At 40.5% G+C, this 19,452-nt stretch overlaps 2 protein-coding genes and 1 pseudogene across 2 annotated transcripts; all 3 read right to left on the minus strand.

The window, feature by feature from the left end:
* On the minus strand, positions 1 to 6,110 carry LOC116916249 (NADPH oxidase 5). The gene is given in 19 exon segments (XM_045168663.1): positions 1 to 256; positions 328 to 531; positions 622 to 831; positions 914 to 1,358; positions 1,416 to 1,656; positions 1,724 to 2,048; positions 2,124 to 2,263; positions 2,351 to 2,410; positions 2,481 to 2,669; positions 2,728 to 2,933; positions 3,001 to 3,209; positions 3,211 to 3,233; positions 3,297 to 3,447; positions 3,509 to 3,629; positions 3,770 to 3,867; positions 3,946 to 4,054; positions 4,127 to 4,221; positions 4,298 to 4,571; positions 5,277 to 6,110. Coding segments are annotated over 18 exon segments (3,297 nt in total). The 5' UTR covers position 4,571; positions 5,277 to 6,110; the 3' UTR covers positions 1 to 58.
* A 292-nt stretch (positions 6,111 to 6,402) lies between these two features.
* LOC116916254 lies at positions 6,403 to 11,250 on the minus strand (annotated as a pseudogene).
* A 2,394-nt stretch (positions 11,251 to 13,644) lies between these two features.
* LOC116916253 (NADPH oxidase 5) lies at positions 13,645 to 19,204 on the minus strand. Its single transcript, XM_032921475.2, is given in 21 exon segments — positions 13,645 to 13,997; positions 14,072 to 14,275; positions 14,343 to 14,552; positions 14,627 to 14,951; positions 15,014 to 15,196; positions 15,258 to 15,453; positions 15,547 to 15,868; positions 15,931 to 16,070; positions 16,162 to 16,186; positions 16,188 to 16,231; positions 16,311 to 16,350; positions 16,352 to 16,500; positions 16,573 to 16,775; positions 16,854 to 17,085; positions 17,154 to 17,304; positions 17,379 to 17,502; positions 17,599 to 17,696; positions 17,766 to 17,880; positions 17,964 to 18,058; positions 18,143 to 18,391; positions 19,039 to 19,204. Coding segments are annotated over 21 exon segments (3,327 nt in total). The 5' UTR covers positions 19,063 to 19,204; the 3' UTR covers positions 13,645 to 13,799.
* Between the last annotated feature and the right edge of the window lie 248 nt (positions 19,205 to 19,452).

A 19,452-nucleotide genomic window follows, 5' to 3' on the forward strand; every position in this document is an offset into this window, starting at 1 on the left:
TAAGGATATCGATGATGATATATTGCGGATAAAACTGTACAGATTAGGATATGCAAAATTAGAAAATTTCTTTGCGAAAATTGAAGCCAAACTTGTTGCATTTCTTCTTCAGTTCTTTGGCCAACTGGGAAGGGCCGCAGTAAAATACGGTTACCTTTCCTTTGTCTTCGTCAACTAATTTTTGAAATACCTTATCCCAGTTTGGTCTGCCGGAATTCGTTCGAGTCTTCAGACCTGTCACGAGATCACGCTTTTCCTGCAATAATATTGGCCAATTATTAAGTCACGATAAATTTAGGTACAGCGTCTTGCTGTCAAGTTAACAACCTTAGCGTACAGCAACTCGAGGGCCATTTGTAGTCCAACGGCCTTTAGATCAGTCTTCTTCAGGGCGCTTGTGATGTACATGTGCAAATCGAGGAACCGGCCCAAAGCACTGCCCATTTCAGCTTGTTCCATTTCCAATTGTGAGAGCATGTGAACGAACCATTCAAAACTGCGCTGATCACGATTAATCCAGAAAAAGTCAACCTTTCAAAAAGCCAGAAAGAAAAATCTTAAATTGGTGCTACTCAACAAATTTCGACGTGACTATGGTTTTGCGCCGATCTAGCCGCGTACCTTTTTCAGATTCATTATGGAATCTGGCATTCGTGACGCCCATGAATATTTGCAATTTGGGCAAACCTGTAAACTGGCATAATAGCGGTGCATTATCGATTGCAGAATACTGGCGTACGGAGTCACTCCGATGCCAGCTGCGATAAGAACGGCATGCTGAGCGCGGAAAATGTGGCTAGAAGGAGTTCCATAAGGTCCATCAATGGTAATCTAAATTTTCCACAATGTCGGTACAAAAAAATGGATCTTAGTGAGTGCTGTTCAACTTTACGGAACAAAAGCGTTTACGAACCTCCAGCGGATGGTAAATGCTTACACCTTCAGTTGTTTGCGGCGGGTTAGGAGCATCATTACCCCTGACTGCTAATCCATTCGATGTATAATCTTCAGTAGATGGATTTCCCTAAATTATATCCAGTTAGTAGTTTATTTCACATTTAATTGCATTAAAAAGTTTAGAATTATCGGTCACATTTTCTTCGACTTTTCTCTCAGACTTTGCTCTTCTAGATCGCAACGTTTCCGTGCTGAAAGAATCACGAGGATTCTTTTTCTTGCTCCACTTTTTCCACGCTGCACTTGAAAGGTCAGTATCACGAGGATCTTCAACCGGAACGGGTAAATTGATCACTTCTGGTGGGTGTCGCATGTATCGGTATCCTGTATGTCTTACAGTCTGAGCTCCTAAAACGGACTCGTTCGCGCTCACTTCACTCAGTGGAATTGAAACTTGGGGACTAAATAAACAATAAAGGACGAATCCGAAATGATTTACTCTCAGACACGTGTCGTACCTGTAGGGTATCCGAGTTCTCGTAAATTCGGGCGAAGATTTTTGTTCGGCGCTATTTATAACCGATTCATCCATTATGGGTTGCAGGTTCGGTTGTAACTCGGAACGGTAGGAAGAAACCAAAGGTAAAGCTGGTCTGAATGATGATTGAAAATTTTCTTGCTTGATTTGCTCTCGTTTAAAATACTCATAAAGCTTATTTGTCCATCCGCCCACACCCCGGATGTGGAACCATAAAACGTCTACCCATTTCATTAAAAAAGAATGCTAGTTCATTGATTTTTGTTGTTGTGTAAACACACGGTATACCTGGAAGTTCAGGAGCACTGCTAATTGTAAAAGGATGCCATTCGTAGGAGGCAATTGCTGGTATGTTGAGGTAGACATAATCACCCGGACGAAACCTGAAGTTTGGGGGCTTTCGGCAGACTAGATGAGTGACACGTGACGGCAGCAGGAGCGTGTAGTTGATGAATGTCCTGCCCTTGCCCGTCATGCGTCTTCTTTGACGACGTAATTTTTCTAGGATGATAAAAAGTGTGCCAGGACCGACAAACCAATACCAAAAATGAGGACCATGCAAGATTAGCAAAACCCAAAATGGATAATGAAGGAAGTGGGTCCAATAAAATAAGCTGCATATTAAAAAAAATATAAATGAAAGACTAGTACATTGAACTCTTGAGAGATAATAAATTGAGTAAAGTACCTCGAAAAAACCCGTTTTGCGGACGAAAGGCAGAGAGCACGGAATCATTATCGCTAATATTATTAATAAGCCCCAACCGGTGAGATTAGCAACACCGGGGATAAGGCCATACAATCCAGGAATCATTGTGAATAACCACTCTATTAATGATGTTAAAAATCCGATAATTACGAATACTCTAACGTTACCAGTAAGAATTATCATTCCTTATTAAGATGCACGTTTACCTTTAGCTGAGTGTGTTTCATTAGTAACAGGTGAAACTACTTGATCGGCCACATTATAAGCTGTTGTATAAGAAGAGCAATCAGGTTGCAGATTTGATAATGTAAAATGTAACATGTACAATATACTCACAAAAGTTGATGAGATGCATGACAGTGTGCAAACCACTGAATAAGACTATAACAAAGCCGCAGAGTTTGTGTAGGTAAACATGCTGGTCAAGTGGTAGAAAAATGGCCACCTTAGTTTGCCTCAACCACGTGATACAATGGTTCAACATGAGGACGACAACGAAGGCGCAGTTGAAATTCAGCACCTGGCCTATTTCACATCACACTACAATAATGCTTAACGTTGCGTGAAAGAAGTTGCCACTTACCGCAAGCCCTTGCAACCATGTAGGGAAGGTTTTCATTCCTGTACTTAAAGGCGCGAGTGGTAAACAATACGAGATTTACGAAGATGTATGCACCGAGGAATGACATAAACGCAGCCTTATTTCGAATGTAAGACCAGATTACATTGGACGACCATCGCGTTTTCCTGATCTTTTTCGTGCTAGATGGCAGCAAAAATCGCTCTAAGCTTAAGGACAAAATAAATAAATAGGAATAACAAAGAAACAAAGAGAGAGAAAGGAAGCCATCGATACCTGAAAGAAAGTTCGTCTATAAGTCCAGGATGTTTGTCTAACTGAGCCTTTAGATGCTCAAACTCCAGTCCATTACTAGCGCTGGGCGTATTGCTATCCACAGAGTCTACAGCGTCTTCGTAGAGGGCTAAAGCAAGCTGATCGAGCTGTTCTTCGCTAAAAGTCATTTTGTTTTCTTCTGTGCAAGCTTTCAAGACTGCTTTCAAGTCGTGCAAGCTGGATCAGTCCGTCGCCTGCAATAATCCAGTTTTTACAACTCTTTGACAAGTTACGACTTGTTTATACTGTATAAATACCATCTCGATCGTAGATTTGGAAGAGGAAACGGACCCTATCCTCGGCTGATTGACTGCACAACTGCTCTAGGCCTAGTCTCAATTCTGATGTGGAGATGCCATTGGAACAGTCTTTATCCAAGATGTGGAACACACGCTCAGCGAAGAACGCCTGATGGATAAAACACATTACTCCTCTTGACGAGGGACGAACACAAGGATCATAATCTCACGTCTTTTGATGGAATTAACTTTTTGAATTCATCAATGGTGAGCTCTGTCCTGCCACTAACATTGCTGAACAGTTCCTCGATACTTTCGAATCTCACTTTTCTGAGATTTCTATTTTTTTGCCTAATAAAGACATCATTTTTAATGTTCATAAATGGTAGATGTACAGTTTTGTTCTTCCCCATACGTATACAGACATTGTTGAGGAACAGCGACCTTATATACACTTAGAATGCTTTATAATTTATATTTTGTTCACTTACCTTGGCAGGGACAAATCCATGATGAAAACAACTACGCACTCAACGGAAACACTTCCGGATCGGCCAACATCGATTAATTTGAAAAGTTTGGAAAGTACCTGGGATGGTTTTAGCAAAAGATTATCAAGTTAGTGAGCGTTCAAAATTTAGTGAATTCTCCGAGTTTTTGAGTTTACCTTTTGGGTTTGGAACACCCGAGAAAAGAGCTGTAAATCCAAATCGGCTTCCCCTGCTATAACATAGGCCAATGTATCAACCAAATTTACGAAATCCTGGCCTTCTTTCCTAAAGTTAATGCAACGCATTAATCTAAACCCATTTTGCTGTTTTTTAAAAAACAACATTGTAAAATTATACCCTAGTTTTTCGTTGAGGAAATCGACGAAATGAGACTGCACTAGCCTTCCCTTTGATTTGTCATCAAACAGCTGGAATAGCAGCTGATGCATCTCCTTGCGTGACGTCGTCAAATCAAAAGCAAATGAAATGGGGATGAAACCATAGTAGCTAGACATAAGGAATACCTACATATTTCGCGAACAATTCACAAAAACTATCCTTTGTGAATTTTGCATTGCGCTTCGTAGACGCACGTGAGCACATAGATTGTAGGTTTGCCAAGGCTTGCGGTCGATTGTTGGTTCTGGGCGACAGTCGGCCACTTGCTGATGATGGAGAATCGAGACATGATGATGACGCGTTACTATTCCTAACGATATTGAGGGTTTGGTCAGAAGCCCCTGGGTTGAAATCTCCATTGGATTTTAGGGGTTCCAACCACATCAATTTGGTCACCCCCATTCTGCAATATTAGAAACGTAAAATAATGATATGGCAAATCGAAACGGAAGTAATTGTTACTTTGCTAAAACATGAAAGGTAAAAAAGAAAAATGAAAATAGTTTCATGCAAAAGTTTTAGGGAAAGCGTTATAAGTTGATGTCATTCGGGATCGTAAAGGGTGGAGAAAATCCTTTTCGTGCTCAAACGGATTCGTCAAGAATAAGGTCACATTTCTAAATGTTTTAAATGTAAAAAAACAAACAAATATAATCTGTGACCTTCTGAGCTGTCAAAAAGATAAAACGTGACTTATGTGTCCCCCAAAGTACCAACAAGTTCGCTCTCTGTAACCCTTGATTCATGTTTCCCAACCTATACCCAAGATTGAAAAGCCCCTTCATTATCTCGTGAGTTGGTTAAACGTTGACAATCGGGCATACTCAATACACGTTTATTGGATTCGGGATAAAGTTCGTCGGTGAACTCTATTGGCAATGGCCAACTTTTCTAATTTAAGAATGTAGTATACAAAGATGAGGAATTTTGTCCAATATTGTGTAGCGTATATATACAGACTTCTTCGAATTTTTTAAATCACGAGTTAAGTTTAGTGGCATATACTCAGCCTGTATATAATGCCCACGTTACACAGCAAAGCCGTTATCATTTTTCGTACTGATTGGTTATAGAAAAAAATGTTAAAACATAATTTAGTGTCTCTTACCAATTGCAAGTTGCTAGGTCTAGGCCTTGAAGACGTTGCCATCTTTTTAGGTGTTCAAGATGCAGGTGGCTTTGAAAATGGATTCGACCCGTCTTGCCCACAACTACTTCACTCATCGACTCAAAGGTAACGCCAACTTTTAAAAAGTTTTCCTTCTTTTTCAGGTCGTTATCAAGGCAATTAAAAGGCGATTTGTAGATTACTTTCCCGGTCACTAATGCACTTTTAGATGTCAGAATAGCTTTTTATGTTGTCTGCCATCGTTCCTTTTACCAGCCTCCACGTGATTGTCAGTTGTCATTATCCTTTCAAGTAGCAAGGTAGAAAAGCGATGAAAAACTGATAGACTGATATCTTGATGATTACGCGATGAAAGGGGACGTACACATCCGGAAAGTCAACAAAGCTGTCATCAAAATTCCCGAACACTTTTCGTCTAAAGTTGCGTATGGCACTGACCTTGGCGCTAAACGAAAATTGTCTTGATAGTAATTATTTCCTATTAAAACGAATTGTTTTACCAAGCAAAGTGCAAACGTATGCGGAATACAGCGATAACAACGTGATTGACATTGATCAACGAAAAGACACATCAATCTTCACTTACATGTGTGATGCCTCGAGGTAAAATGATAAACTATGTAACATCAGTCGAGATTCGAATACTAAATGCAGAAAAATGGAATATCAAATGACGCAGATCAAGAATTTGCTCTTAAATGCTCCGATAAGAGAAATACACGTAGACACGCAAGGGGAATGTACTGTGTGTGATGGTCTGTTTTACGGTGAGCTGCCTTGCGCAAACCCTGTATAAATATGTGTGTTCGTAAATGTCTGTTGTGTGCAGTTTCTATATAACGATCACGATTCTTTTAACACAGTTGCGTCAACGAGGTAATCCTTCGCTATAATCTTGTGAATCAGGAGTACGTGACTATTCGATAGTTTTTCATCGCACCTTATCTAATTTGTGGTGTTTGGCCATGGCAAACATCATCAGCTCGATCAAAACGCCTCAAACGGAATTGCTCAATCCTTCTTATGTGCTGCCCTTCATACAGCCTATTAACCTTAATCAGAATAATTGAAATATTATACATCATAACATTCATTGTTCCATGGATTCAAAGTAATTATATATTTTTTTAAATTTTGTCAACGTATATAAAATGAACTACAGTCACGAGCACTAAGTCGGAAACAATGAAGCAATTGGTTAGAACCTGCCTGTTAACATCCAATGACGAACCTAACGACTTCAAGGGTACTAAGAAAATTCAGAACAACCACCGTATCTGAATGTAATGTACGTATCCAAAAGTACAGCACAACATAGCACATTATGGGTAGACCTAACCTTCCAAACAAGTTAGAAGATTTCCTTGCGAAAATCGAAGCCAAAGTCATTGCATTTCTTTGTCAGTTCTTTGGCCAACTGAGGAGGACCACAGTAGAATACAGTTACCTTCCCTTTATCTTCGTCAAGAATTTTTTGAAAAACTTTATCCCAATTCGGTCTGCCAGCGTTGGTGCGAGTTTTCAATCCCGTCACCAAGTCCCGTTTTTCCTGCAAAGCCAAACGACAATTACACAGTGTCAAATAAAACTAAGTTGGTCTAAGAATAAGTAAAGTATTACCTTAGCGTAGAGCAAATCAAAGGCCATTTGCAGTCCAACAGCTTTCATGTCAGTCTTTTTCAGCGCGCTTGTGATGTACATGTGTAAATCGAGGAAACGATCAAGTACGCCACCTACGTCTGTTTGTTCCATCTCCAATTGCGATAACATGTCAACAAACCACTCGAAACTGCGCTGGTCACGGTTGATCCAAAAAAAATCGACCTGACGTGATCGGAATTTTTAATGATTAACACCGCTTGAATTACATATAGTTTGCATTCCATTCGTCAGATTACCTTTTTAAGATTCATAATGGAATCGGGCATCTGTGGCGCCCACGAGTGATGGCAGTTCGGACATTGTTGCAGAATGGCATAATAACGGTGCATGATTGAATGCAGAATGCTGGCGAAAGGCGTCACTCCAATACCTGCAGCAATAAGAACGGCCCGTTCGGCACGGAAGATGTGACTGGAAGGTGCTCCGTATGGCCCATCAATGAAGACCTAACAATTGCGCATATTTAAATATTAAGAGGGCCAAAGACGAAATGAGATGGCCAATAGAAAGTACCGGTAACGGAAAATAGATACGACCGGCTTCCCCAATTTTTGGCAGACGTCTTCTTACAAGTTTGCCACCTTTCTCTTCCTCGTTCAACGTTGAATTGCTTGTTGCGTTCGAAATAGCTTTGGGGCCAGAGAAAGCTTGAGGTGAAAAATTCACTTTTGTCGAATCCGAGTGGGAGTTTCTACCAAAAGAATTGGCTGGTATGGATATGCTCACGTCAGTATGTCCACTGCGTATGTAATGATGGGCTGCTTGCTTAGCGGAAGCTTGCGGTGATGTTCTTTGAGAATTAGTCAAACTACTATCAGCTGGCATTGATTGTGTCCTAGAAGAAATGATTATTTGAACCAACATTTTCAATATCTATCGCGTAATGGCAAACAAATACCGTAGTGAAGGCAAGTCTGTCGTTGGATTGATATTGTAAGCAAACGAAGCGTTGGCAGATGGATTTCTATTTAACGTAGACGGGTTAGAAACGTTAGTCAATTGTGGAACGTTGCCGATATTTTCGTAAAGCTGCTGCTTGGCCTGCTCTTTCTCGAAAAATTCGTGAAGCTTATTAGTCCAGCCTCCAGCACAGCGAATATGGAGCCATAAGAAATCTGATTGAAATTTGCATTGGTTAGAATTTCGCCTTGTATAATGGTTGACCGCAACTGAGAACCCTACCTGGAAGTTCAGGTGCACTGCTGATGGTAAATGGATGCCATTCCGTTTTGGTAATTGCTGGAACTTTGAGATAGAGATAGTCTCCAGGATTGAAATGAAAACCCGGTGGTTTTTTAATCACTAAATGAGTAACGCCAGATGGCAGCAGAACGGCCGAACTGACGTTCGTGTGACCTTTTTCGTTAGAGTGACGATAAATTCCACTGCGTATCTTCAGTATGATGAAAATGGAACCTGGGACTATAAACCAGTACCAAAATCTAGGGCCATGCAGAATCACTAGAATCCAAAATGGTATGTAAAGCAAATGACTCCAATAAAACACCTATTCAAATGAGCCAATCTGTTTCAGGTGCAAAAAGACGGTAAGTGAGTGTCAAATTTACCTCAAAATAACCGCCTTTACGCACAGATGGAAGAGAGCACACACCCATGATAGCCAATACAAGACAAAGTAGCCATCCGGTTATATTAGCTATGCCCGGATAAAGTCCAAATAGTCCAGGGTTTGTGGTAAACAGCCATTCTTTAGGATACACATGTTATTGTTATCAATGTTGCCTATATAGTCAGAGATGCTTTATTTTACCAGCAGCAGAGTGATTTCTTCCTGTTACTGGAGACACAAGTGTTCCGGCAATGTTCAGAGCTAGAAGAACAAGGGAAATGAAATGTCGTTTAACAAAGAAACGTGTTTATGATCGGCTTACGGAAGTTGATGAGGTGCATCACTGTGTGTAGAACGCTGAAAAATACGATGACAATACCACAGGCTTTGTGTAAATAGACGTGCTGGTCGAGTGGTAGAAAACTGGCCCAACCGATTTGTCTCAGCAAGGTGATAACCTGACGAAGCATCAGCACCAAAATGAAGGCACAATTGAAGTTCAACGCTTTGACCTGTAAATTAAATATCTTGTATAGCCAACATTGTCTTATACGCCATGTTAATTTAATGAGTATTATACCACAAGCCCTAGCCAAAATATAGAAGATATTTGTATCTTTGAACTCGATGGCTCGGCTGATGAATAGGCAGATATTGATGAGCGCATAAATAGCGACAAAGACAATGTAGGCTACATTGTTCTTGATATAAGAAGAAATAGATTTGAAAGTCAGTCGAGATGGAACCGCTTTCTTAGGGGTAGGTAGTAAGAACCGCTCCATACTGAATTTTGGAAGTGTTCAAACAAAACATTCAATAAATGTACTAGATCTTTAAAATAAGTGGATATTCGACCTGATGGAAAGATTCTCTAGTAAGCCAGGATGTTTAGCCATTTGAGCTTTTAACTCGGTGTAGGTAAGACCATTGTCTGGGCGATTGTCGAGCTCTTCGCTGCAATCGTGTGCATCCTCATAGAGAGCCACAGCGAGTTGTTCCACTTGCGCCTCACTGAATTTCATTCCGTTTTCTTCAATGCAGGCTTTTAAAACGGCTTTTAGTTCATGCAACTTGATCAAACCGTCCCCTGTACAAAGGAAATTCATTGATATTCATTAGAAAAAAGAAGTGGGACAAAGTGGGGTGAATGGTCACTACCGTCTTCATCGTAAATTTGGAAAAGGCATCGGACTTTGTCTTCGTCAGTTTGTCCCCAAAATTGCTCAAGGCCCTCACGGAATTCGGCCATTGAAATGCTGCTGGAGCCATCTTTATTAAAAATGCCAAAAATGCGTTCGGCGAAAAATTTCTAGAGAACAAAAACAAACAGCCATAAACAAACTTTGAATTCCGGCTTTTGAGAAAAGAAATTACGTTTTTAGACGGAATGAGCTTCTTGAATTCTTCAAAACTCATTTCTCGGGTGTCGTCTTTTACGATGGATCGAAATAGTTCATCAGCAAATCCGGGCTTTAACCTTTCAACGCCGTCTTCCCTCCTTCACAGTTATGAAAATGAAATACATATCGGTGTGTATAATGCAACGGACGGCTCACCTGTGTACAGTCAAATCAGTGAAGAAGGCCATGACATCTTCTATTGAAACCTGACCCGCCTTTTGTGTGTCAATCAAACTGAAAAGTTTAGGCAGCACCTGTGTTTTTTCATTAGTAACGTTATGTTTGTGTAATTGGGCATTAATCTATTTGGTGTTAATTACCCCTCGGGACTTGAAAACGTGACAAAAGGTCTCGAAATCGATGTCTGCCTGCTTAAGAAACATGTACCACAAGGTATCCAAAAGGTCAACAAATTCAGTCCCTTTTGGTTTGTTGCTAAGTTGGAATCAAATATTAATTCAGACCAGTTATGTAAATGATTTTCGAATAGTATTACCGAAGTTTCTCTTTGAGAGAATCAATGAAATCGAGCTGAACCAGTCGACCTTTCGGATTGGTGATCAAACAATCTAAAAAGCAGTTGCAACACATTCTATCCAAACAAAATGTTAAGATGTTTTATGATGATTGATGCATTACATAATTTTGTGTAAGTTTAAAGAAAAGAACGTCGTATACTTCTTGTGAAAAGAGAGAACAGAAATTGCCAGCTGTGATGTTAGGTGATTGTTCTTGAATGCTTCTCTTGAGGACAGATTGAAGGCCAGTCAGGGCTTGTTGGCGTTGTTGAGCTTGTGTCAGCCAATTCACTCCGCTCGCTTGTTGGCACTCTATCCTCGGAGTCTCTCTTAATTCCGTCTGCGATTGCTGAAAAGCGTGATTGGTATGGCCCGAGAGATCGATTTCTTGGGTTGCATCCATTTTTCACGTTCCCACCTTTACCAATAAAAAATCAAAGCTAAAATGTATCAAGAATTCTGATTACCCGATAACATTCTGTTAAGATTAAGACATGAAACTCCGATGTTTGGATTTCAACAATGGCAATGGCGGCTAAATTAAATAAACAATACCTTGGTTTCAGCTATTCCTTGCGAAAATGCTGCGCACTGAATGTTGTTGTTTTTCTCCTCTGCAAGAGTCATGTAAAAATGAGTGTTGAACGCGACTCACGCCCCGGTAGACTAAACAAACATTTCCGTAACGTGCTTTTTCAATTAGAAAGATACGTTCTACATGCGCACCCGCCCTTCACCAAAAACAGGTTCACAATAAGCGGGGAAGTCCAGGTGAACGTGATTGCAGTGACAACAGAAATAAAATGTCTAGCTTACCCTTTTTTTCCACCAAGCTTTCATCCAAACAACAATCCAAGATTCGAAGAAACCCTACGGCTATATAGTTGGAGACGTTTGGAGGATGGTAAAATATCCAAGGATGCTTCAGGTGCAAACTATATGACATCAGGGTTTGGCCTCACCTATAGAAAGCCAAGAGCAAAACAGCCTTATCAGCAAAAAAGTAACAAAATCCAACTAGAATGATTAGAACATTTTTGATAACTTTTATAGTCTTTTGTGGATGGAGTTTGTTTTTGTTTTACTAGAGGAAATGATGAACATTTCCTGCGTGAAAAGGTATAAATTAATGAGCTTATGCAAAATCTGTAATTGGCAATCGGTTGCAGCCGCAAAGGCTAAGGAGATGCACGCACCGAGCGTGGATTGAAAGTAATTTCAGAAAGGTTTGCCCTAGTTTACATTATCGCCCACACCTTTTTCTTTATTGCGCGTTTGACTTTGTGTTGGCGCCCGCTGTTTTTTTTTGCTGGCGAAATTATTCCCGGCACATTTCGCAAAATAAAAGTGAAGAAAATTGTGGTCTATGCCGTCAAATTGCGTATAGGATTGCGGTGACCCACGTATCGAGACGATAACATCCACCAATTTTTGTTTAAAATTTGGCTACCTGAGAAAAAAAAATTATTTCTTCTTTGGTCCCTTCCCTTCTTATTTTTCGGTTCTTTAAAAATGCATTCTCAGCTTTTAAGCAAAAAACCCAAACAAAACAACCAGCTAAGCGGCGGTTCGCTTTCTATTGAAACTTTTCTGTTTGAACGAAGCCGAACAAGGTAACGAACTCCACGGAACCCGAGAGACATTCCATAGGTGTGGAAAATCGTCGATCACCAATCTATGAAGGCCTTTTCCCATAAATTACTTTCATTCAGCCAGGTGAGTTTCGTACAACCGTCAAAGGAGAAACTTGCCGGAGATTGAGTTTACGCATTTTCGTCCATCGTAGAGGCACTTTGATCAAGAGTGACGTGCATGAATTTCAAGCCCTTTGAAATGTTTGCCTAGAGGCAACATTTGCGGTTGCAGTAGAAAGTTTTTAAGTAATGTTTTCGCAGTTTTTTTTGTGTGTGCAGAGAAGTCGTGTGTACTGTCACGGCCCTTATCATAGTCCCCAAAAAATTGGAGGTTACATCGCCACAACATACTGACCAGGGATTTTCTCTTTATTCAGAGTGCCAGTTGGCAACTGGAACTACCTCACATCTTCCGTTTGCTAAAATACTTTACGAAATACCAAAGCAGTATTTTTTTTTTAATGTACGTATCTGACGATCGAATACGCATTATTCAGTTCTTTGAGGGTGTGGTCTCTCAAGTTGCAATTACGTTCAACGTTTTCGTCAACCAGTTTTTTTAATTATTCCGCCCAACTTTGATCTGCAAAAATCGCAAGCCAAAGATTGTACGAATCTTCCTTTACCAAACCTCGTTATCCTTTTTGAATACCGGTCAAAGTAGAAAGCCGAAAAACGTGAGTTTCTGTGTAGAAAGTGCAACCTTGGCAACAATCTGACCGAGGTCACGCGTCTTCTTTCCAACACTTGTATTATACATGACACATGAATTGCGAATTTGATGGCATTCCTTTTGGCTTGATTCCATTTCTGGTTCCAGTACACCATGTCAACAATCCACTCAAAACTGCGAAATGGTGATTGATAAAGAGAAGCCCGTCATATAACAAAGAAATAAGGTGTCATAACAGATTGTGGTTAGCGTACAATTTTGAACGAGAATATCTTGATGCTTATACTGTCCCTTGACCTCATTTTAAAATACTTATCCCGTTCATTGACGAGACCGTGAGTGTGACGCAATGGAAAATTTAGTTTCACTTCACGTGCCATCACTAAGTTTGGTTGAAACACGTTAGAAAAGCTATCGTTTTTCATATATTGCTGCCATAACTCGTATCCCTAACGCCGGAATCAGAGGTACACACAACGATATCACATTTCCTTACTTCTCTTTCTTTCCCCCTGCGTCTATATGTCCTTATACAGTATAAAAGATAAAGGGACTTGCAAGGTTGCGGGATTTTTAGTGCCACAGCAAATTCTATTTGCCAGTTATTGAAACTTTCACTAGCGAACTACAAACTGCATTCACACTGCTACATTTATTGATTTTTTTTTTTTGAACGGGGGAGGGGGAAGAATTTTAGAAACACCTTCACAAACTTTGACTTCCCAACGGGACAAACTTTCGTGATTTCACGCGTTTTGCCGCTCATTAGGTTTTGGACGAGTTCTTGCTTAACGTTTTACTGGCTTCACTGTTAAACAAGTTTTACACTATATACCGAACCAAAGTTGAGAAAACGCGTACGACGTAGATACAATGTCGACACGTATATATACTTTGATCAATCAAGAACATTGTATTGACTTTTATTCATAATGTCTATGCCAATTCTGGTGCATGGTTTAACATTGTTTGAGAAAACTGCTTCAGCTGGGATGGACAGTAAAAACAGAAATGTATTTCAATTAGTTGATATAACATTTGATAATTAAAAGATTTCCTTGCGGAAATCAAAGCCAAACTCGTTGCATTTCTTTGCCAGTTCTTTGGCCAATTGGGGAGGACCACAGTAGAAAACGGTTACTTTTCCCCTATCCTCGTCAACTAATTTTTGAAATATCTTGTCCCAGTTCGGTCTACCAGCGTTCGTGCGAGTCTTCAGTCCTGTCACTAAATCCCGTTTTTCCTGTCATAAACGTTAGATGATAAAACCAAAATTTTATCAATGGTAACACAACAATAAAATTCGTTTAACAAAACCTTATCGTGAAGTAAATCGAGAGCCATTTGCAATCCAACAGCCTTCAAATCCGTTTTTTTCAGAGCACTAGTGATGTACATATGCAAATCGAGGAACCGGCCCAATACGCCACCCATTTCAGTTTGTTCCTTTTCCAATTGGGAGAGCATGTCAACGAACCATTCGAAACTGCGTTGATCGCGGTTAATCCAGAAAAAATCAACCTGAGAAAACCGAAAACCCCATTTTAAAAACCGGCCCATCCAAAAATATGCCAATGAATGTCTTTACTTTTTTTAGATTCATGATGGAATCGGGCATTTGCGATACCCAGCAATGGCGACACTTTGGACATGTTTGTCGGCTGGCGTAGTAGCGGTTCATGATCGATTGTAGAATACTGGCGAATGGGGTCACGCCGATGCCGGCCGCAATGAGTACTGCGTGCTGGGCACGGAAGATATGACTGGACGGGGCTCCATAAGGTCCATCGATGGCAATCTAACAACGACAGAGAGAAATGTGTTGTAACGCGACTGTCCAAACAATCGATAAAAACATAGCGAATGAAATACTTCTAGCGGGTAATAAATGTGAACTCCTTCGACAGTGTTGTGTCGGCCATCTTTACTCTGTTGCTCTGCTTTATTTTCTTCGCGAGAAGTGGCCTGAGTGGGCCTCTTTCGTAGGCTTTCGGGCGCGTAAGAAGCACGAGGCGTTGATCTCTTTCTAAGCACTGAACTGTTCTTGTTGTTTCCGGAGGCTTCATCAATCGGGACCATGATGCTCATCACGCGGGGCCTATGACTCAAATGTCGGTACTGGCTATTATCCCGCAAGACCCTCTCTTCGTGTGGTTCTCCGGTTGAACTAGCCACCTGAGTCTCGGATATTTGGGGCCTTTCAATTGTAGGAAATTTTTGTAAGAGAGTGACATTATTCTACGTATATCAGAAAATTACCTGTTGGTGGATGCGCCTAATGTTCCATATTCAGTTTGAGACACAGCACCATCGCTATTTTCCACAAAAGTTAAGTTCTCATTGCCCTTTAATGATTTCAAATTCATACGGCCTGATTCCAACTGATCGTACGAATCCACAGGTTGTTTTGTCGACAATGTTCGGGTAAGTCTTCTAACTCCCCTGAAGGTGTTGGGTTGCAATGTATTCATTAGATATCTCAAACAATCAAATCGTGTCTTACTTCATGATATTTTGCGTCGGAAACGATGATGTTTTATTCTCCAGGACATGTTTGCAATGTTGGCAAGCAGTCTGCCCATTAGGGTATGGACTCTCTGCCGACTGCTTGAGACACAGTTTGGCTTGTTCTCGTTCAAAATATTCGTATAGCTTATTGGTCCAACCACCAGCACAACGGATATGGAGCCACATAACATCTTTGTTGTTATAGTTTGATTTTCCATGAAGACAAACATTGACGGTTATAGCCTCACAACTTGGAAACGGGACGAGTATAGTCAAGTATATACCTGGTAGCTCGGGCGAACTGCTAATGGTAAATGGATGCCACTCAGTTGAAGTGATGGCTGGAATCTTGACGTAGACATAATCACCAGGGTTGAAGTGGAATCGCTCCGGTTTGCGAATGACCAAGTGAGTGATGCGAGACGGTAGAAGAACAGCCGAACTGATGAAAGTACGACCTTTTCCCGTCAAACGAAGTTGAATTCGACCAATGCCTTCAATGGCAAAAAGGATTCCGGGGCCGATAAACCAATACCAAAAGTTGGGACCGTGGAGAATTAGAAGAACCCAAAAGGGCACGTAAAGCAAATGAGTCCAGTAGAACGCCTGTGAAACGCGTGTACGTAATTAATGAACCAAAAATTCAATTCGTTTCAATAGTCAGTGACCTCGAAAGAGCCGCTTTTGCGAACACACGGAAGTGAGCATAGGACCATTATAATCAGAATACCAACAAGTGCCCATCCGGTCAAGTTCGCCCAGCCGGGAATTAATCCAAACAGACACGGTTCCGTCGTAAAAAGCCATTCTAAGATTATTCGTGATTGGCAAACGTTAGTTGAATACTCTTTTCATGCACAAAAGCGCGAAAACAAGCAGTTAATGATATTCGTATCTACCTATTGCGTCGTGTGTTTCCTTGGTCTTCATCCGGGCAGCCTGACTTGAGTTTATCAGCAACATTCAGGGCTTTAGGCAGATGTGTGTACGAAAAACAAATTGTAGGTCAAAATAAATACAAATCCAAAATCTTTGAAATCGCGCTTACGGAAATTGACACAATGCATCATCGTGTGTATGGCGCTAAGGGACGGCGACAACGACACCGCAGACCTTATGGAGATAGACGTGCTGATCTAGCGGCAGAAAACTAGCACAACCGATTTGCCTCAACAAGGTGATACAATGACGAAGCATCAGTACCAAAATGAGGGAACAATTGAAATTCAATGCTTGTCCTACAAATGAATGAGTTAATACGGCTAATCGCCTAACGTATTAGAATACAAAAGGAAATGGAAGGATTTTACCACAGGCCCTGGCCAATATGTAGAAAATGTTGGTATCTTTATACTGAATAATTCGACTAACGAATAAGCCGATATTGACGATCGCGTAGGCAATGATGAAGACGACGAAAGGTACATTATTTTTAACGTACGAGCAAAACGTCTTGAAAGTTGGCCTGATTTTAGTCGTCTTCGCAGCGCTCGGTAAGAGTAAACGATCCAAGCTTGAATTGCAAAATGAATCAAAGATGAATGGAAATGCCGTTAGGAAATAAATACTAATCATATAGTTCTTTATGTACCTGATGGAAAGGTTTTCAAGTAGCCCTGGATGCTTAGTCATTTGAGCTTTTAATTCTTCGTAACTGAGTCCAATTGCGCTAGTACGGTCTGAATCATTGCCCGAAGCCCGTGCATCGTCATAGAGAGCCGTTGTGAGCTGGTCGAGTTGATGTTCACTAAATTTCATTCCATTTTCTTCAATGCAAGCTTTGAGAACTGCTTTCAGTTCACTAAGCTTAATTATTCCGTCTCCTTTATTAAGGATTGATATAGCATGGCTTGAAAATTATCGATCGTGGACAACAAATAATACTCATTACCGTCTTCATCGTAGATTTGGAAGAGGCATTGGACTTTATTCTCATCGCACCGGCCACAAAATTGTTCCAAGCCTTCTCGGAATTCAGCCATTGAAATAGTATTGGAACCGTCCTTGTCGAAAATGCAGAACACGCGCTTTGCGAAAAACGGCTAGTCATTTAAATAAAACAGACTATAATTAGAATCCATTGTGTTATTACAGACACAACATCAGTCGTATTTACATTTTTAGACGGAATCAGCTTCTTAAAGTCTTCAAAGTCCAGTTCCTTGCTGTCGTTCTTGGCGATTGAACGGAATATTTCTTCAGCCCGTCCTGGCTGAAGCTCTTCCACACCACGAGTTCCCCTACGTACACATTAACATGGGGCATGTAACTATAAGTCTTAATTTTGCGACATTGTACAGGTCTGTTTCTGAAAACAACAGTTCCAACCCACCCACCTTTGTAGAGTGCATTGGGTAAAGAAAGCCATCACTTGGTCTACCGACGTTTGGCCCGTCTTGTTGGTGTCGACCAGCACGAAAAGTTTGGCTACTACCTTGATTTCGTCAATAAACAAATTAAATCTTCTTCAGATAAACGAATTCTCGGTAAAAAAAATAATTACCCCTTTAGATTTGAAAATACGATAAAAAGTGTCCACGTCCACATCGGCTTCATTCACAAAAACGTACCACAGAGTATCGATCAGATCGATGAATTCTCTTCCTTCGGCTCTGTCGCTGTTATATACGTAAGAATATAGAAGGGCTTATATAGTGAACGTATATATGATTAGCGTGCGGTCGTGTGAAACATCACCTACCTGAAATGCTCTTTCAGGATATCAATGAAATCAGATTGGACAAGTTGACCCTTGGATTGGTGATCGAACAATCGGAACAGAAATTCGAGTGCATTCTAGTAACGTATAAACATGTGCGTAAGAAAACAAATACACATTTCAAACGTTAGACGGCGTATAACTAAAAGATTCGATTATACCTCTTGCGAGAAAAGTTTGCAGAAGCTGTCCGCAGAGAACGCTGACTTTTGTTGTTTAACGCTGACGCAATATTGATTGCACAGAGATTGGAGGCCAGTGAGAGCTTGTTGGCGTTGCTGAGCTTGTGACAGCCAACCTTTTTTTTGTGAATCTTCAACATCGAGTATGGGGTAGAGCGAACTATCATCGACATTGTTTGAATTTTTCGAGGTTTGTTCGTTTTCGCTTTGCGAACTGCTTTCATCCTCCTTTTTATGATGAAATAAAAATGAGAAACTTGTCGTTTTTGAAGAAGCAAAAGAAGTGTGATGAACTTAATTCAATATTTGGTTGTGTAGCCCTAGATTTAGAAACCATTTATAGCCAAATATTGTGAGGTGCTCCCTTGAGCACGTTCTTAATGCACTCACAACATGGTAAACACTTAACTATGTTGTTATGTAAAGCAATTTTGTTGTATCGACATGTCATCGGGTTCGGCACAACGCTCCACCATTACGAACTTGACGATTTTAAGTATAAAACTACTCCCAGAACTGTGCTGCTGGTGTAATGATTCCCTTCATCTCATCTCGCCTGAGTAAAAATACAACGACAACCTACTTTATTAACTAAAATTCCACTATACCTCAAGTATTAAACCTTTATCAGTTCTGTTGCCATGACGGCTCCCTAATGTCTCGAGTTTAAAACGCTAATGAAACACGCAGAATTTGAGAACTGCCACAGGTATCGAAGCACAAAATCGATATTTTGTGAGGTCTTTCTTCTCGTTAAATTTGGAACCCCCATTTTTCTTTTCACATATTTTTCATGATTTCAACAAAGAAAAAAACCAAAACAAAAATAAGGGTTGAAAAATACACAGGAAGACAACAGAATTATTAAGAGTTACCTTGTTGGGAACAGCAGAAGCCATGATGGCGACAACGAATCAGTTCTGGAACGATGCCACCGCCTTGTAAAAGAAACGTGACGGGAATAATTTGCGTTCAACGTCAAGGATAAATCTAAAATCTCGTAAGTAAGACGATCACGTTCTCTGCAGCCACAACGACCGAAGAAGAAAAACGACCAAAGAAAAAATGACGATGGTTTGGATATCTGCAAGCCGCAGTGGCCTGCGGTCGTTCCCATAGAGTTTGACAAGCAAACAGCCGTCGATTTACTATGCAAATCGACGGATGTCATCTTCCGCTAACTGAGTATTTTCATAGATTATCAAGCCGAGATTTCACCGCAATTACACCAGATATTGTTCACGAAATCCTTGATGAAAACAAATATTTATGCGCTATACCTTATAGGT

Source organism: Daphnia magna, linkage group LG2 (genome assembly GCF_020631705.1).
Source record: "Daphnia magna isolate NIES linkage group LG2, ASM2063170v1.1, whole genome shotgun sequence".
In the NCBI taxonomy this organism is placed as follows: Eukaryota; Metazoa; Arthropoda; class Branchiopoda; order Diplostraca; family Daphniidae; genus Daphnia; species Daphnia magna.